Below are 20597 nucleotides of genomic sequence, written 5' to 3'. Positions count from 1 at the left end.
CCACACACAAATGATCCACTGTTGAAATTTATTGCAGCTTTAGAAATATAGCCTACAATGCTTTTTACCTCGGTGTCGGAAGAGTTAACTGACAAACTTTTGCAATAGTCTACCTTATACACAAATAATTTTTACACTACTCTCCCTACAAAGTGAATTGGCATCCGATGGTTAAAAACAGTGCTCTATTTCCCAGCAATTGTCTATATAAATTGATACGCCTAGTCATCAACTGTAATTCCAACGTCATATGAAACTCAAAACTGATTATTATATGTCATTGAAGAAGTGCACAGCTTGAAACAAGCGTAAAATTTATTGAAATCTCTCATTTTAAACAAAAGGGATAGCACAAGCCGCGAAACTACTAATGAGCTCAACTGTAATGATTGCTTCACTACCTGCAATGAAACATTTCCAAAAACGAGAAAATGAAACAGTGTCATAAAAATGTAGCAGCGGTATAAAAACGAAAATGTAGCTTATCACCAGCTATCAAACAAACGTTACGAAAGCACTTTGCATTCAAGACTTTTTTCCAGGTGATTACTCAATACGCATGGTATCAAACTTGTTCCAAATAATCCAAATCGAAATAAAACAATAATCTTGCCTCTCAGGCAAATGTCTTGTACAACATTAAAAGCTTGTTTAACATAATCCGCGCAAACCTTCGCTTGTACATAAAACTAATAATTCTATAAAAAGTTTTGTAGTTCTTGCAAAACTTGTGCATCTACAACCGCAGTGAGCATAGTTTGAAGATTGTCCGCCCCGCCGTGAATATCAGATAAAATTTCCAATTTTTGCTTCACAAAGGTCTGTAGTGAAACTGTATGAGTAGGACCTGCGTTTAGCAGGGTACGCACCCTCATGAAATGAAAGTTATCCCATTCGTTGAAAACAACTGGCGCTTCGGGATTTGAAGTTACTAACACCGTATCGGAACCACTTTCATCACAAACGTCATGGAGTACCTATCATACAGAATAATAATATTATATTTTTCAATATGTACATAAAAGGGATCAATGATAAACAAAAATAGTATAAAAGTACCAAGGTCTTAAAATAAATTGCATAACCAACACAACCAAAAGAATAGCAAAAAAGGTGTAAAAGTCGAGGCATTTTCATCGATTCTATATTTTAGTTTATTTAACCTTGTAATGCCAGTAAAAACGAAACCAGCACTTACTTGTACACAAAGGCACATGATCTGCGGCAGTGAATGTCGAACTGGTTCACTTTGGGCGTACTGGTCGAGTATGCTGAGAGAAGCCATTGCTACAGCTTTTCTCGGTTCGGTCTCAATCACACAGTCGATTCTGTCGTTAAAAATCTTGGTTAACGCCATCAACGCATTCCCAATCTGCTGACCGGTTTGTCTCTGTAGAAGGTTCCAGAACGCCGATGGATTCAACAGCGCAAGTCTTGCAATCAAGACCATTCTGGCGGTCGACAATATCGTTGTTGTTTCGTCCGTAAGAACGTGCTGAATGTTGTCACGTACATATTGTTGAAATATTTCAGGCACAACAGCCGGGGCAACCTGAAAAAAATGATATCTGTCAGGGCAACCGACAAGAAACTTAAGGTAAATAATATTTGAAACGACAAGTATTAAAGCAGCACTGTGCAGGTAAAACGCTACAAAGCAGAAAAAAGTCTATTTCACAAAAATTATACGATTCACTTGAATCATCTCACAACCCCTTCAAGGATCTGTTCAAAATTTCAGGCGTACTAACTAACACATAACAGAATTGTGATAAATAATTTAAGTCAAACGTGTTTAACCCGAAATTGTTTAAATCCAGACATCAACTGATCATTTGATTTTTCGTCAAAAGCGCGGAGGGGATGAAAAAATCAAGCCAGTTTTTATTAGCATGTGCTGTTGAACGGGAAGAAGTGACAAAGCCGAACAGGCTTAAAACGTGCTCAAGAATAATTAAGGTAATAATTGCTGATGACAACTAGCACGGCCACTTAACCCATTATAGATTATAAACACATATAATCAAGAATTACGAATGCGGTTAACAGATGACCGCAACACAGAGTCCATTAATTAATTATGCAAAAGATTGCAGTACTGAGCATAGCCCGGCTCACCAACACCAAATAAGAAGCGATATATTGTTATTAGGCTAATCAGTGATTAGCCTGATTAGTAACATTGTGACTAGTAACCACATACATTCCACAGAGAAATATTGGCTTCACTGACATGTAAAACTACCATCTCCACGCAAACCAAATACCGTTGATAAGTACAGTACAGTACTTGGAAAACATGAGCTCATCTTTTCACATCCTGCTAGTCAGTGAACACAACAATTCCTTAATGCCAGTAACCTGCACTATCTATGATGTTTCAAGTAAATTGGTCTGAAAATATCAGCAAAAACAAGAATGCAAACCTGCAATGTGAGCTCGAGCAGACGCGTGACTAGCAATAAGCATTCATCCCGGACATCTGTAACTAGAGACAGAATGGCGGCTGACAACTTTTGTCCATGAATTCCACTGATGAAACTGCAGCCGCCGAGGACAACATATGACTCCACTATTTCAATACATGCTCGGACTGATTCCGAACTGAACTCAAACAGACCTTAAAATGTTGAAAATTTTCTTTTAGAATGAATTAAACAGAAGTATTTGCATACTTTTGGAATAGATTAAAAGTAACTTGTACAATAACTAACTTAAGTGGAATTTAGCGTCTACCATAGTCAATCCCACAATTAAGAATATGAAAATTGATAGTCACAACAAAAAGTGATATTTTGAACCAAACCAATGTAAAGAAGCAATAGATCATAGATGTAACATATCTATAATCTAACCATATATATTGTTGAAAAGCTGCATCAAGCTGTCTGTCAGGTCAGTGGTGTTCTGTAAGACAGTGATCCACAAATCCAATCCATCAGCAAGCAAGTATATATGTGCTGGGGATGTCGTGTCTGTGCTTGTATGGATAACATTTATCAGAAATGGATGGAAAGAGACTGATTGCTCTTTAAGACCAACAACAACATTGGTAAGTGTGGTTAGCACTGCACATCTAAACATGATTGCCATTAAAACTAACAAAAATAATATAATGATATTCAAGTAACTAATAACGGTTATTGTTTACTGTATAATGTCTTCAACTTTCCTGTAACTACAACTTCCTTTCAAAATGCACCCTGTTCATAACAAACCTCAGCATATTATGTGCTTCTGAAACTTGCCAAATTGCTGGAAGTATCTCTGCAAGTTTGTGGGCACAAGACACCACCCTTGACCCCAGCCTCTCTATAACAAAACTTAAGACATGGAGCACTCTCATCTTGGAATCTCCTGTCTGAGAGTCTTGAAGAAGTTTATACAGAGAGTCAGTGCATTTCTCTTGAAATGGGGCGAATGTATCTGGAAAAGCATCACTTAATGAGGATTTTGATACTATTCATGACGATGAAATATCATTTCTTATATTCCTTAAAGTTACCGCTATTAAATGAAAAATCTTACAAAAGGAGTCCAATACTTGGCAAATTACTTCTTCATGTTACTTAAAAACTGGAAGCAATAATTATTTTTATACCAAGGTCAAATTCAAAATCATCCAATATTTGGCGAAGAGCACTGGATGCTGCAAGACGAACAGCCATGTTAAGATTGGAGTCCATAGAAGAAATGATGAAGTCATACATTGCAGTTCTTGCTTCATTCGGGGGTTTAACTCCCATCCATTGCTCAATTAACCATAAAACACGTCTGAAAATATTCAAAAGAAATCAAAATAATTCTACAGGAGATATGTAATAAATTATCACAGAATGGGATGGATTGGAAAATTGATGTAAACTGGGACAAAAATTAGTATGTTTGAGAAAATTTAAATGTTTGCATAATATTAATAATATACACTTTTGTGTTTTGTTTTTCATGTACACACATGTTTCCAAAAAATCTTACTTCTGGTAAACATCAAAGTTTTCGGCCATTACAAAATTTTGATTTTTTTAAAAGGCAGAGATCTTCTTAAATGATCCTATATATTTCTAATATATCCTTTTACCATAAAGCTCCATAGGCTAATATCTGCAAATAACTTGGAATTGGTGATAGTAACAACTAGGTATATGTGCTAAACACCGGCCTGAGCCTGAACAATAAGCACAAGCCTCAACCAGTTAAGGTGTTTCCACAAACCTGAGCTTCATTCCCAGGTTTACCCAGCTGTTTATTTTTTGGACAAATACACAAAAAGCATTTTGTAGCCAGTTTTTTTTAAAACAATCTCAAGATTTATACAATTCTTTGTAAAAACTTGCTGTCGATCACTGCAAGGCTAGGTTAGAACAGTTTCACAGTTATTGTGAAGCGTACTGACCCTGTTTGACACTTGGTGCCGGTGATGGATAGTTTTTCTTTTGCAGTATAAATGACAAGTGGAAAGTAACTAATCAAAAAAATGTGAAAAAGTCATTTATAAGCAAATAACAGATAATTTACAAATGGAGAAAATCGGTTTGTATATAAAACGCATGCGCATTGTGTAGCCTACTTGATAAAAAGGTGTGATACTTGTCAAACTAGATCAAGTATAATCAGATATTTTAAAAACTGCAAATTTCCTCTAGTTCAGTGCTTCTCAAACCGGGCCACTTGGCTCACTAAAGGGGGAATTTTTAATTCCATGGAGGAAATTTTCTCTAGGGAGGAATTGGGGAGGAAAAAACTGTATATGAAAAAAACTTTAATTTTTTAATTTTATTTGTAACAGAAAAATCCTCTCGAAGAGGTTGTTTAGATGTCTACAATAGTGCGCGAGGACAAGCTCCTTAACTGCAGTGACAGACGTTATAAACGTGTCTGTTTGGTTCATAATGGCTATTGTTTTCTCTTTATTGTTAGTAAGGTACTTAGAGAACTAGCTAGTAAGCTAGTGATGAAAAAAAGAGGAACACACGATATTTGCGGAGACCTTCGAGCAAAACTCACACGCTTTTCTCCTCGATTTTGTTTATTAACTTCTCAACATGAGGCTCACGGTTCTCACTAACAATGAGCAACGATTTGTTTGTAAATTTGTTTGGTTATTTTGTAAGAGCGTTCTTTTGCAATTTTGAGTTTTATTCCTGAGATAAATCTTCAAAAGACATCACCCAGGGACAATATTCAGGTAGTGTAAAAATTTTGGAAATTATTTTTTGTGATTTTTTGGGGGGGAGGAATTGACGGTGTTTGGGTTGGTAAGGGAGGAATCGGAAAAAAACTTTGAGAACCACTGCTCTAGTTCCATTATTTGCTACCAGCAGTTGCCTGTACAGTCGGGGTAGAAAATCATCCGATGCATAGGATGTTACATGTATCACACTTAATCTTTTGGTTCGCATATTTAAGAACCTACAACTTATGTGTGCGAGTATATATGATATACTGCTTAATGTCCATGAAAGATCAACGTCACAGCTTGTATTAGTCAAATGTTTTCATTTCATACATCCATTTAAATATACATATACCTAGACCAGGGCTTCCCAAACTGGGGGTCGCGACCCCTTGCGGGGTCGCGTAACGAACTTCAGGGGTCGCAGAGCGTATACCAATTTTACACGAAGTACAAAATACAATCAAAACAAAATATACTTCCAGCCTAATAAACATAGAAACCGCCTTGAGACCAGCATTAACAGATATTGAGCCACGGCTGGACTTGCTTTGTAGCAGAAAGCAGTCGGACCAATCACACTGAATAAATGTGTGTGCTTTTTTGTTTGCAGTAGCCTACATATGTGTAAAGTAGTAAGTAGGCTTTGAGTACTGGTGGCTTGAATTCAGTCTTTGCATCTCAATAAATGTCACTAATGACTAATGTATATTTCGCACTGCTTATCAATTTAAACGTGAAGGGTCGCGGAAAACTTCAGAAGTTTGAAAGGGGTCGCGAGCAAATAAAGTTTGGGAAGCCCTGCTCTAGACGTAGCCTCGGCAAAAGCATTTTGCTGACTTGTTTGTTTGTTTTATTATGACGTCATGCGCTCAGGCTCAGCTACTCACAAAAGTTAACGTTAAAAGTTTGGGTTCTAACAAGCGTGAGCTTTTTTCATATTTTCACTTCCCTACTAAAAACACAATGTTCATTGAAGTGATTCGCAGTTCAGGTAAACAGAGACAACATATTTGAGTACTTCAAGTGTAAAAGAGATTCGAGTTATCGATAGCTGCTCACACTTATTTTATTAATAGGCGAATAAGCACTACACTTACCTGTGAAGTATTTTTCCACATGGAGTCGTAACACATTTCTGCACATAAGGTGACAGGTAAGTTAGAAACCACATTTCAAAGTCAAGCTCATCAAACAATTCATTGGCGGCCAAGCCAACAGCAGCAAAAACAGCATCATTTAAAAGAACAGAATTTACACCCTGATGATCCTGCAAGACGTCTGAGAAATGTAAAAATATAGAATATCTTACAAGAACTTTTCCGTTTTAGTATTTAATTATTAAAGTTTAAAATTTTGAAGGATGATTAGTTCAGCCAAAATACTTTTAAATGTATCTGTGGTAGATGTTTTGTTTCAATCTACAAACATTTCAAATTTTGGTGGTATAACACAATGCAGCTAGATTTTGTTTAGACTCGGTGTTAAGGAAATAAGGAATGAAATCATAATTGCCCATAAGGCCATTGAATCTCTAGTTCAGGGGTGTCCAACCCGTGGCCTGCGGGTCACATTTGGCCCTCAGGAAGGTTCTGAGTGGCCCGCGCTGTATTTTTCGAAATGACTTATATTATCAACTGAACAGCCTACATAATTTATGGTGATTTACATTTTGAGAAATTGGCATTAATTATTTGCTTTCTTTGTCTATTGCTCTATACAATAGACTGTGTAGTATAGAGCAATAAATAGTAGAGATAACAGATAATTAATATTGATAATATACTATAGTCTGGGGTGCACAACTATACAATTTAATTTTATTGCATCACAAGTTATTTTTCAGATTAGAATTTTGGTGTGAGGGTTTTAATTAGAAATTAGCAGTAAACAGTCAAGTGGCCCACGCAATCATTCGTAAATCGCATGTGGCCCCGTGGCCAAAAAGGTTGGACACCCCTGCTCTAGTTGCACTATGATTATGCCATCATAAGGATAGAGAATACTTCTAAATTGAAACGAAACGACCGTTAACGATATGTTCAAAAATATTTTGGTTGAATTATACATTGTTCGATTTACAAGCTGCACCAATATTCACAAAAATTTCAGCACTATTCACACAAGAAAAATATAAGCATCAGTAAGTATGCATAATGAAAACATATAAAATACATACTAAATTTTAAATATAAACCTTTTTGTGAATTTTGATTTACGGTGTCCAAAGTTGCCAAAATAACAGGCACAAAGCGTTCAGGGCTGCGATGTAGCAGGGTAAGAAAAAGAACCTGAAACAGCAATTATCAAATAAATTTTACAGAAAAACATAAAATTTTGAAATAATATCTTTAATTTTTTGTCTAACCTCCGCACTTGGTCTTAGGTTGTACTTCCACGTTTCACCGATCTCTTCGGAACAAAATTCTTCCACGTCTTCTTCCCAATTTTCAAGATCAGCAGCAGTCAATGGTAGAAAGGAGAACACCAAACCCCTAAAGACACAGTAATTCATGGCATATGACAAATTATTCATAGTTGACAGTAAGACTTGTCAAACTTACTTTAAAAGATCTTGCATATCATCCATTGAAACGGAACAATCTTTTTGGCCTTCATTAGGACCCACAAGTAATTTGATAACGTTCATGCAATTAACAACAAACCTCTCAGGAAACAAAGCTCGATTTTCAGCGAACAGGAAAATGCACTGTTTGCACATATTTACTATATCTGGCACAAAGTTTGCTACTTTGTTATCCTCCACTACAAATGTGTCAAGTAGAATTTTTGAATAAACCAACAAAACTTTATGGCATTTGTCCAATACCAGTTGATCTTTAAAACTGTGGGAAGTTGTTAATCCCAGAAAAGTTTTTAACATAGTTAGGACTTCATTGATAAAATTGCAGTTCGTTGTAGAATCAAGAGCTGGAGAGATACACTTGAGCGATTTCAGTATGTGCAGCAGCTTTTCAATAGCATGAAGCAGTGTGTTACTGTCACCAGTTGATGACGAAAGCATTTGAACAACCGTCTTATGGAATCTATCAAATGTTGCAAATATGCATGGATAACTGCTGCAGCTAATTTGTGAGAATAGCTTGCGATCATTTGGTAATCTTTTTGTGCTCAACTCTTTCACGACATATCGAAAAGTGAGCAACACAGTGTTGTCCCTTTGCTTTGTTGACAACACTTGCATGCTTTCTATTGCTGTCAGAAGAATATGCAATAAATGTGGCCAGTTCTTTGGATAGTCATATCTTGCAATCTTCGAAACTATCACCGCAAATTGCAGAGCAATCTGGAATATCAACAAACAAGGTCTAGTTAAGTGACATCATATATACTATTGATATTGGTTATCAGTGAAATATGAATCCAGTGGGATCACTCTTTTTCTGAAGTTCATTAAACTTCCATCATGATTCAAACTTTCACCCTATCAATTTAACGTATTTTATCCCAATAGTTTGGGAACCGTCACTGTTTGGATACAACAAAGAAGTTTGGAAAAAGGGGATCACGTCTATCAAAGTCAAGTAGTTCTTGCGTATTGGTAATAAAAAAGAAAAATCAATACTAGCAAACAAATATATGTGTCTGCTGTTGAACTTGATATGGATGTAAATGTGGTCTTTGAACGGGTGGACACAATAAAGTGTGCTGAAAACTTGACTTAGTTTCCACTCATCAATTGTTTTATTGGCACAGCTAATTAGGTCATAAATATGCATGCATTGTACTGCACCATCTCAGTCTTAAGCCATATCAAGTGACCACCGCATTACTATAGATTTGCAACAGTGAGTATATTTGATATTACTGAAACTCTATCTGATAATGTGCTGGGGACAAAATGGTTCCAAGATTACTGGCATCTTACTGTAAATGAGTACACATTAGTTCACCGACTTATTGGCAAAGCTTAATTGTACCTGATTGACCTCTTCATCAAAGGAGCTTAATATCTCATTTCGTATAGAATTCTTCTCTTCTTCTGTGAGCGGTGATGGTCCATGCATCCTCCAGTGCCTTTCAATGCCATTTTTAAGATATAAAACCGCAAGCCATCTCACATGAGTTTCTAGATTAAGTCCTGATGAAAGTGCCACTTTGAGCAGGGCAAAATGAAATCCAAATTTATCTTCATTATCTGTTAACGCTTGAACTGCTGGCTTTATATCAGCAGACTGTTGACTTGCAGCACTTCGTAGTGTTGTTACCAACTGTTCTAAATTATCCATTTTTTGTGAATTTGGTGATTGTTACCTAAAGGGGAGAACAGATTCATGTTTAAGTATTCATGCTTATGATATAATATGTACAATCAAGCAGAACAATGAAAAAAAAAACATGAAGCAACGTTGCAACATACCAACCTGAAATACTTTGTAATTATATGAATTTTGAAAAGAAAGCAAGGCCAAGGTATGCCTCAACAGAAACAACAAACTTTTAGGACTATGTCAAAAAGATTAATAATTGTGAGAATACGAATAATGGATTTTGATGTTTGTGAGAATCTGGATCGAATCTGGTAACTTTGTTCAAGTCCCTTCATTTAACTACATGATGAGCAACATAATCATGCAGAAATTTGTCATTTTTTTGCTGAATGAAAAAAGAAATAAGTTTTCTTGTTTATACAAGTAACTAAAATTTATTGCAACCATTTAATTGCTACGTTATGATTAATAACCATTACGATTGATCATACAAACAAGAACTTCATTGCTTTGCTGTTGATTTCTTACTTCAGATTGCAAAATTAGTATTTTGCCCAAATTTGCTTGGAAGATTAAGATTAATGCGATTAAAAAAAATTGTCGATTATCGTGCATAATATTCAGATCCGTATTCAATTCAGGACATCCCTACTAACTTTACTTACTGGTCAGAAATTTTGGTTAACTTGATTTCTTCTAATAAACGTTTGAACACACAAGACACAACCAGATAGTGCAAGTCAGCAAATGCAATAAACAGTATGATACTAAAGGGGTGAAAAATCATGCAAGTACAATCTGATCACAGTCCACAGATATTTTCTATTTTGACTGCTGACTGGTTACTAAAGTTTTTTCCGAATTTCTTCCAAAAAATGTTCGGATAACATGCAAGGGGGCCATGTATTGTATTGTTTATTTTTCCTCTTTAACTGTGCGAAGCAAAATTTAGGATGCTGCCCATTGTAGTTGCAGCACAATAAAACACATGCTCACGAACAATTAACAAGCAGGAAAAAGTGGCGAAGTCCAAGGGATTAAAATATGCAAGATAGCAATAATACAATTGTGCTATAAGATGGTAGGTTAAGATGACCACCAAACCCACAAAATAGTTGCTAAGTTTTACAAATTGAAAACCAAAATAACACAAACAATTAAACTATTGAAATATGTAGAACACATGTTCCCTAAAATTAAAAACATGGATATCAACAGCTAAAATAAATAAATAAACGAACATGGTTTGATTAAAAGGACAATGAATATCTCAAGTGCACAACAAATGGATGGTTAAAGAAAACTGCACAAAAGAAACTCCACCCCAGGGACCTGAATCCCGTTTCCGTGGCCAAGAGAGGGCATAATATTGAGGCCCACAAGTGAACTAAAAGATAAAAAGTAAGAATTAAATAAAAAGTATAATATTGCCATTAGGAAATCATGCCTCTACATTCCCTTCAACTAAAGTATTATGATATGTGACGAATAGTGAATAAGCTAACTATGGCGTATGCGGGCCTAGTATACAAATGCACAACCATATGACGTCACAATTTGAGTAGCTGGGGTCTAGCAAACAAAGGGATCCTGTTGTTGTGCACTTATGTATTAGACCTGCGTATGCCCAACCATTGCCCTTCCCCTTATTACGGCGCCCCTGCCTATCTACAAGCATATCTTCTACATGTCCCCAAATGTTATTTTGGGTATAAAAATTGATAGTCCTATGTGTTTTCTGAGCTTTTGTTGGTTCTTTGTTTTTTATTTAGTTTTAACTTGAGCGGAAAGCGGCTTAGGGCCTTCTGGGTTTGGTGACCGACTGACCGTGTTAAACTTATATCGTTGTATAGCACCACTAGGTATAGCTTACACCTTGCACATTTTAATCCCTCAAAAATCTAACGCCTTATCCCGTTCTTCAGTTGTTTGTGAGGGTGTTTCTTGTTTTATCATCCATTCATTCTATAGGCTAATAAAGCTAACACCAATTATGCTTTTCGTTCAACAGCTCCCAATAATTATAATCAATGACGAAAATAATACGATCCCACGTGACAAGCAATCAGATTATGTGAAAAGCACATTATTCAGCACATTATAGGAAAAGTGTCCAATTACCATAAAACCTAATGATTCGACAGGAAGTTACATAAAATTAAACAAGTTTAACTAAGATCCCGAATACAATAGAATAAGAGCCAAAGACTTTTAACAAAAATTGGATAACTTATTGTCTACCGACCAAACTTTGTGGTTTAATATTATGATATATGTGTCAAAAATGTTTTTTGTTAGGGGAAGACCCTAAAGTGATTTAATTCCATGAATCAAGTAGTTTGAACGTCGTCGTCAATATATTTCTTGGTTCTTATAATTTGAACTATAAATATGACGTATAATCAGCTTATGAGCAATTCCAAATTCGTGAGATACAGAACAATTTAAGACCAAATAAAAAGTATGTGAGTTTGTGTATGAGAATTTGCACAAAGGATAGCTTACGAATTGTAGTTCGCCAAGTTTAAGTCGTGCAAAGAATTTTCTCAGTCACACGATGAACATTAATAATTTTATGCTGTACCGAGTTGTCTCCATTAAAATCTCTATAATATTTCCTTGATCTTTTGTCTCCTTGGGCATGATCGCTTAAACGTAGTCCTAGCATCCCATGCTTCTTAGACTTAGGGCTTATTGATTTTTCTTTCTAGGATCAGCCTTCGAGCACTTCATTGCGTCATTGATACTTCTGACGAAAAATTTGTGTTTTAAAACTTTTTAAAAATTTGTTTTCACGACAAGACGATAAATAAACTCGAAATACTTAAATTTATAAAACAAAGTAAAAATGTGGTTCTGCCAAATTTGAAGCAACCAGTCTTAGTGATATGTTTCGGCGTCGGGTATTTTGTGATACACTTAGGAACCCATATTATTATTATCGCGCTTTATTAGAATGAAAACACCGCTGTTCATGCTGAACGTGTGGTCTAAACTCTAAACCTACTGACCTATAGGCTCCCTGCGCATAATTGCCTTTATGTTCTAAATTCTAAGCTATATTATAAATATTACAATGGCATGGTGCAAATTTTATCGTTACAGTTATTGGTGCACTGAAAACAAATTTTCCCAGTAGGTTATTGTGATAATAAGGGCATATTATTCTATACAGATCGAATATAGCATAGACTTCCTGCTTTCGGACATTGGCTTTGCGAAGCTTTGCAATGCGTGACGATGACTTCCTGTTGTCCGTTTTAAGTCGTGACATAAATGTCGTGCCTGCCTATCCTGCGTGTATTATTCACAACTGTTCAATGCATTGTTTCTGCTAAGATAATCGCTGCAACATGGACGTCTTTATGCGCGCACAGGAAAAAAAAGTGACTGAATGCGTTCCCAAAAAAGTGGTATGAATATCCCGGTATTTAGCCACTACCAGCTGGATAAATACAGTCCTTCTTGCGGCTAAATGCTAGTCTGAAACGACTAAATCCTTTCCAATCGTGTTTGGTTATGAATATCCCCATATTCAGCCTCGAGCGTCATAGTTAATGTAAACCTGGCTCAATACTAGCCCATATAGAACCTAGACCAGCCTGGGGTTTTCTTGGCTTAATCCATGCCAATTGAAATGTCGCACTTGAACATCACGTGACCAAAATGCATAATTAGCCTACCAGTCTTACAAAATTTTAATTATGTATCCTTCCAAAAAAGTGAAAGAAAAGAAAAAGCGATTACTTTCAAATTTCACAATCGGCTTGATGCCGTCTACCACAAGCTACGAGAACGAAACTAACGGAAATGGCATATAGACAAATAAAAATTATATACAAATGCAATACTGTAATGATAAAGTTTTTACAATAAACTTAAAGAAGACAAACAAACACTCCTCGTTTCGAAATACTGTAATGTAAACATTCAAGCGAAATTATTATTATTTAAAATTATTATTTTGGTTAATGTAATAAAACCGTATATTGCATATGGAAATAAAGAAATAAAACTTTGAGAATTCATAATTAGAAATAAAATTTAATTAGGCTACATGACCCATATTCACACAACGTTGGAAAATTGAAAACTGAAGAAGTAACCAATTTTTGCGATCGCCCCACAACTTTTTACCTGCAGCAGGATATGCTAAATCCAGGATAAAATACACACAAAGCAGAGATAATAGACACAAAAAATTCAGATTTTCCTAAATCAACAAATTGCAATTGGTCAACAACAACTGATTCGGGTCCCGGATCTGATTTAGTACCTGCACACAAAATATGTGGCTGATTTCGATCTTTAACGAGCTTTACACTTCCATCATCCATAAGCTTGATGACAGTAGATAGCCCTTTAGGAGAAGAAATTCCTTCTAGTTGGTTCATAACTTTGGAAAATTCCATTAGGCATACACATCCTGTTTCACAGCACAATGACCTTCCCTCGATGAAATTGCAAAATCGCAACCGGCACTTGTTCACAATGTTTTCTTTAGAGGAATATCCAAAGAATATAGCAATGTCGATTATGCACTGCAAAAATAGAGAAAACGTTACAACAATAACGTTGAAACGATTTTGTATCTTATGTTTACTAACGACAAAAAGCAGAGCCTGTTGTTTAAATTTTATGCTTAATGAAATATCAGTTAAAATCACACTTATCTTTTCTTTCAACTTGTATGATGGGTACTTTTCTAAAGTCTTTGCAGTGCGTTCGTTACCAGGAAATTTGATAACTTCCATCCCCCTCTTGATCGCTATTAATGACATTTCTTCCTCCTCGTTTGTGTGATTTTTCTTTTTCAGAAGTGGCCTCATTGTGAATTTATTTAAGGCTGCCATTTGGTTGTTGAATCGCTTTCGGATATGGGCAAATGAACAGGGCTTCACTGCCACAATGAAAATACAAAATCTTGTTTGTTAGATCCTAACTCACAACAAACCACTGTTCACCTCCACCAAAAACTGCTCCATCGCTGTTCCAAAAAATCTTTCAAGAAGTCTTCTGTCTTTGAGACTGAATGGACTGATATTAATTCCAACTTCTTGAAGAGATGAAGGCAGATCGTGTACTGTGACTTTGGCAACTGCAAAGTGCACATATTGTAAATTATTCGTTAAAATGATAACGCTTATAAATCCTCTATATTTTTTTTTAAATATGATTTAAACTATGTATTTTTATTATAGTATGTATTACAGTAGCCATGGCAGTTACCAACGTAATGAAATATAATAACGCAAAAGCAGTGCAGTAATCACAAACTTTGCTTTTTAAAAATAAAGACAGGTTTACATTTTTGACCGTAAAACTAAGGGCTATAATTTTGGAACAAGTTGCAAAATTCACTAAGTTTACGTTAGCATTAAATCTCTAATACTCAAATACAATGCATATTAGGCTATATCTATTGTAATAAAATTTAGTGTGTACACCACCAACACTGCGTAAACCGATTTTTACATAATAAAGTAACCAGTCACCAATGCAATAGACAATTTATAGCCCAAAGTTTAATCATTTAATATCACGAAGCTCGTTCCTCGTGTTGGTACAGTAGAATGTAAATCGATTCATTTTTGGCCGGACAACAGCTAGACATATGTGCGAATTAATGGAGTATAGTTAAGTATAGTTTACATAAAAATATGCCCCTCCGGTCTCCTTCATAACAATGTCACAACTCACAAAGCTTGAAAATAGTTCGCAACGGTTCATGGTTGCAAAATAAAACAGTCTTGGCTACATTACAAAGCTTTTTTTGTATTACCAATCGCACACAATTCAAGCATTACTGCGTTATGTGTAATTTCGTCATCGTCCTCTGTTTTTGCTTTTTCTACGAATCATTGATTACGCATGGAATCACTCTGGGATCAAGTGCGAAGTAAAAACGTAACGCGCGTAACGCACCACCGTCAGGCGAAATTAGTTACAAGGAAGTCTTACAAACGGAGCAGAAAGCTTTTGAAACTAAGCTGTTTTGAACAGCAATAGAAGTTTAATAACTTTGCTTGCCACAAGTTATGAAGTTTTACAATAAAAATGGAATAATCGGTTGCCGCAAAACAAAACGCCACATATGTAATGCCTGGAAAAACAACAGAATTGATAACAAACCTTCAATCCCTTTAATGAAAGTTTCATGCAAACCATTCTTGAAAGCGAAGTTTCGTAACCAAGGGTCCATCTCGTACAGTGTGGTGTTTGAAAAGAAAGTATTACTAGACTTGTGTAAGACATCATCCGCAAAGTTGTCTTTTATTGGTTGGATTGTTGGATACTTCCCAAATTATTTTGAGACTTTTTTCTTTCCGGCTAAATATTCTCCAGGTCTACCCACTTCTCTCAACTTCCCTTTTCTTGGCCAGTTAGTTTGCCAGCATGTAATCGTTAGCCGCAATACTTTATGCATAGTTCTCCAAAAACTTGGTTTTGTGTGCTAAATCATGAAGCTCTTTATTTGTAGAAACTGTACCAGCTATCAGAATGCAAATTATGCATGCAATTCCATTCGACTTTACCACAACCATTTGCGGAAACATGTTTGCGACTCTAGTTTTCGTTACGCTTGTCAAATTGAAAGTTGCAGGAAGAGATAAAAATTCCAATTTCCTGGCACAATCTAAAAAATAAAAATTGTCCAAGGAAAGTAAGTCTGGGTGCAAACAACCTCAACCCAGAGATTCACTGGCCGACATGATTTTTATTTTCTGGCAAAAATGGTGACTTCTAAGATAATTTGCTCACGCTGATTACGAATATGAAGTCGCTTTTTTTCTATCACGTCAAGAATTTTTATAATTTGTGATTTAAAATTTGCACTTCACTACTAATAACAGCCTGTTCAATGAAGTATTCCTCGTTGTTGGGTCATACTTACTATTGTCATAGCCATTATACATTATTATGACGTCATAATAATTTAATTGTGAGTAAACCAATTTACATACAAGCACATGTACAGTACCATATGCCAGCTTGTGCGTATCAAAGTCAAGCCTAAAAGCTGTATTGTGGCACAATACAGATCAATTTGCTTCTATCCCTGTAGCTCATTCAACTAGCATGAAGGAGTCTTACGAAAATATGAAACTTTTTCTTTCGAAGTTGCAATATAGCACTCATACATGGAAAGGTTGCGTTGATTTTAAAGTCCTAAATATGCTACTGGGTCAACAATTTGGATTTACAAAGTACCCTTGTTTTATGTGTGAATGGGACAGCCGAGACAGGAGAAATCATTGGATCAAACGTGAGTGGCCGTTAAGGGAGTATCTTACACCAGGCTATAAAAATGTTTTACAGCCTGCTCTTATCGACAGATCTAATGTTATATTCCACCATTACATATTAAACTGGGTTTTATGAAACAGTTTGTAAAAGCTCTCAACAAAGGAGGTGTATGTTTTACATACATTCGGGAAAAGGGGCCTCACTTGAGTGCCGAGAAAGTTAAAGAGGGTGTATTTGTTGGACCTCAAATCAGAACACTTACCAAAGACCCCCAATTTCTTATTACCATGACGGATGTGGGAAAAAAGCATGGCTCTCTTTCACCGAAGTTGTATCTAAATTTCTTGGAAATACTAAAGATCCGGATTACCAAAATATTGTAGAAAACATGTTGGTTTCTTATCAAGCACTTGGTTGTCTAATGAGCTTAAAGGTTCATTTTCTACGCGCACATTTGGACAATTTTCCTAAAAACTTGGTGGCATGGGTGACATGAGTGAGGAGCATGGTGAACGTTTTCACCAGGACATCAAAGCTATGGATACGCGGTATCAAGGGCGATGGGGTGTAACGATGATGGCGGACTACTGTTGGTACCTGAAATGCGACTGCGAGAATAGTGAGGCTGCAAGAAAAGTTAAAAGAAGAAAATTCATGCCAAACACCTATAAGAGTCGCTGGCTGGCGCCCTCGCGGTGCTCCCAGCACATGTTTATTTAAGCACCGTTAGTTCGTTTTACTGCCCTCTTTCCGTTTTACACCGCTTACGCACAGGACGTGTGAGTTTTAGTAAAGGTCAAACTCAGAACCTCGTGTTAATTTACTTTAATATATGAGCGAAGGAGAAGGAACAGCGATAGCAACCTTCTGTGACAAGGAGTCAACAACGCAGCAACGTGACGGCAACGCAACAACCTACAAGCTTTACCTTCGCCATAATAGAACCGTTTTTGAGTAAAATTTTCATTCAATTTTTTCAAAAACGTGTGACGTGATGGGTGAATTCTGACTGCAAATTCGGAATCAGCATAGTCAAATTAGGTAAACTCAATTAATTGTTTGAAAAAAATAAAAAAAAAGTTGAAAAATGTCGCCCAGTGTTATGTTTATGTAATTGACCCTACCCCAAACTGAAAATGGCATCAAACTTGCTTTACCTCAACACCAAAACACAAACAAGCAAACCTACAGGTCTTGAACATATTTGTTGTGATTGTTAGCATAGATGTCGTATTTTTTTGTGAAAAGGGAATAAAGTATTCGTAGCTGTGTCAAGTGGCTCAATATATTACGTGACGCGAATGAGATTAAGCCACTTGTTTTGCACTTGTAACGAAGTAAACGCCAATCACATCGTACACTGGGTTTTATTTAGCCATAATTGTGCGGCGATCGTGATAACAAATTATAACAACTATGTTATTGGCACTTTAAAAGCGGTTTGTGTTTGTTTCTCCAGCTGGATGAAATTGAATGTTTAAAAAGATGTATTACTCGTCGTTAAGCAGTTATTCAAACAAAGGAGTGTAGCGGCCGGAGTTTGAAATGTTTCAAGTAGCATTGTATTTTTACCGTGTAACGTTTCAATGATACTTTGGTCAAGAGTTTTGGTGATAATAGAATAATATTAGATGTGACATAGCTTGTACGTAGGAATGAGAAAAGAATATATGGCACGAGCCCATTGGTCAATACGGCGAATATAAAAGCTAATGTTTCGTTTAAATCGCTCTCTTCGAAACTCTCTCGTATCTTAACTATTTCTTCGGTTATGCTGAATTGAAGTGATTGTTGAATTATTCGGAATTGGAATCATTACTGAATTCGAGTTATAGCTTTGTTTAAATGTGGAAAGATAGTGTAAATGTTTCTAATTCGATACAACCTATTCGGACAATATAACAATTAGACTTTATGAAGTTGGTGTTGCTTTGAAGAAACATTATAGAGACAGCAAACGCAACGGAGTCAAAGACAATTAGCTCGGAGTCAAACAGCAAGACTTGGCTTTAGATTAGGCCAACCTTAAAGTAAACCACCATCATCATTCCCCATAATTGTTTCCAATGCATCGGTGGTGCGTAGTTAGCCATACAAAGGTGTTGCGAACTGTATGTAGGCAGGTTTATGGTACTTGGACCAAAATAAGGCGTGGGGAGTGTTTTTTTGGACGAAAGTGGCATTTTATTAGTCAATGATGAAAATTGTGGACTATTATCAGTCACTATTTTTTCCTGTGATGCTGTTGCCGTGCCAATGTTTTGTCTAAATGTATTTGTTAAAAGAAGTCTCATTATAATCAGTATATACCATCACGGGCGCCGAACCTGGGTGGACAGGGTGGATTTGTCCACCCTGGATTTTTCTAACAACTAATAGCGATTTTATGTTCAAAACGTTATACAGTCAAATCCGGTTAATTGCATTCTGGATAATCACATAATTCGTTTTATCGCATAAAGGGCGCAAGTCCCAAACTGTAGGCGTAGTCTGTCATTTGTAAAGACAATACTTCGGTTTATCGCATAACGGTTTATTGCATAATCCGGTTAATTGAATAAAAATGAAGATAATTTATTCGATTATTCAAAAATGTTTTGAAAGATAAAATTGAAAACAGCGCGCACTGGGAGCGCACACGCAATGCGTAAGTTTTGTGACTTGTACTGCGGTCTGTTACGAAACAATGAAACCAACAGTACTCAATTTAAGCATTAACACAAATAACACGTGGCTATCAATACGCAGACATTAACATTCGCACTGTTTTAGTTTCATTTAAGCGTTGCGTTAAGATTATGCCGTAATATGTGAAGACGTTTTACGAAACAAACAAGTTGAAAAAGACGACAACAATAAAGAAAGCACTGGTGACGCAATCGTTGTGACAACACCAAAAAATAAAGAAGTTCCGCATGTACTTCATACAATTCGCCAACGATTAGTTTGAAGGGGCGGACATGGCCACATTTGTTCGCTTAAAAACACAAATGCAAGAAAGCATGTTTTCATCTTTTGCGTGCTTGAATAAATGAATGATCGCTATACATAATAAACGTTAGTGATTTGCGTGTTGACGTCTTTACACGTGACCAGCGTCGCACGTCAAGTAAGAAAATAAGTGGAATCTGCACTTTCGCATAAACACATAATTCGTTTAATCTCATAAAAAGGCTTGGCAAATTGACTATGTCACTATGCAATTAACCGGATTCGACTGATATGCTTTTGTTGGAAGTGTTTTCCCATCTCTGGTGTTACGTCTGTACAGACAAACATAATGACCAAAAATAACCTTGGGACGACACATGCGAAGAGTTTAAAGAGAATAGGGAGAGCAAAACTAGAAGAGGTGCAGAAAATCACGGACGATAAATACAATTGAGCTATAAGTGTTAGGTTAGCATAACCAACAAGTGTAGAATTTTTATAAAGAGCAAAAACTTGTAGCATGGCTGTTGCCGCAAATAACGTTGATTAGAAGTATATTTTATGTTGTTTTGTGTTTTGCAACAATCCTTGACACGGGGAATTCCCAAACCCATTATCATTTCCACCCTACATTTTGTAAACTTCGTCGCCTATGTATACCATTGTTGAATTAAATTTAAAGTAGCTCTGCTGCCATATACCTCCTTTCCATCATGATGCTCCATCATACCTCCTTTCCTTCGCTGATGCCCCAGGTGTCATATACCTCACTTTTCGTTACAGTATGTAGGCCAGTGATTTACAAAGTCGGGGCCAGTGCTTCTGTAGTCTGTGGGTGCGATGAGGTGACGTCGAGAGTAAATCGTGACAATTTCAAGAGCAGGATAATAAGCAACTTTTAGTCATTTTCGCTTAAAAATAAACACGAAACAGAAAGATGTTGACTGTACGAGCTTTGTGACAGATAATGTGGTATTCTTGTAGGCAACGTTGCTTCACTGAGTAAATCGTTT

General features: G+C 36.2%; 1 protein-coding gene and 1 long non-coding RNA gene across 4 annotated transcripts; both read right to left on the bottom strand.

The window, feature by feature from the left end:
- Positions 1 to 297: 297 nt before the first annotated feature.
- Positions 298 to 12595, bottom strand: LOC143469651 (importin-11-like). Of its 2 annotated transcripts, none has more exons than XM_076967407.1 (13): positions 11990 to 12595; positions 9559 to 10792; positions 9115 to 9448; positions 7738 to 8480; positions 7542 to 7668; positions 7371 to 7464; positions 6274 to 6454; positions 3602 to 3774; positions 3219 to 3426; positions 2856 to 3076; positions 2427 to 2620; positions 1199 to 1552; positions 298 to 977 (listed from the first exon to the last, which is right to left on the bottom strand). In XM_076967407.1, exons 3-13 carry the CDS (start codon positions 9421 to 9423, stop codon positions 699 to 701), a joined length of 2883 nt encoding a protein of 960 aa, XP_076823522.1. In that variant the 5' UTR covers positions 9424 to 9448; positions 9559 to 10792; positions 11990 to 12595; the 3' UTR covers positions 298 to 698. The 2 variants fall into 2 exon arrangements, with proteins under 2 accessions (XP_076823522.1, XP_076823521.1); XM_076967406.1 differs by lacking the exon at positions 11990 to 12595 and adding an exon at positions 11281 to 11433.
- Positions 12596 to 12835: 240 nt separating this feature from the next.
- On the bottom strand, positions 12836 to 19356 carry LOC143469650 (uncharacterized). Of its 2 annotated transcripts, XR_013119175.1 has the most exons (3): positions 15538 to 19356; positions 14370 to 14503; positions 12836 to 14305 (listed from the first exon to the last, which is right to left on the bottom strand). It is a non-coding gene; the product is annotated as an uncharacterized LOC143469650 (long non-coding RNA). The 2 variants fall into 2 exon arrangements; XR_013119174.1 differs by having other exon boundaries at positions 12836 to 14503.
- Between the last annotated feature and the right edge of the window lie 1241 nt (positions 19357 to 20597).

Source organism: Clavelina lepadiformis, chromosome 8, assembly GCF_947623445.1.
Source record: "Clavelina lepadiformis chromosome 8, kaClaLepa1.1, whole genome shotgun sequence".
In the NCBI taxonomy this organism is placed as follows: domain Eukaryota; kingdom Metazoa; phylum Chordata; class Ascidiacea; order Aplousobranchia; family Clavelinidae; genus Clavelina; species Clavelina lepadiformis.
The sequence above is the reverse complement of the archived record's forward strand: the minus strand, read 5'-3'. Positions and strand labels throughout refer to the sequence as shown.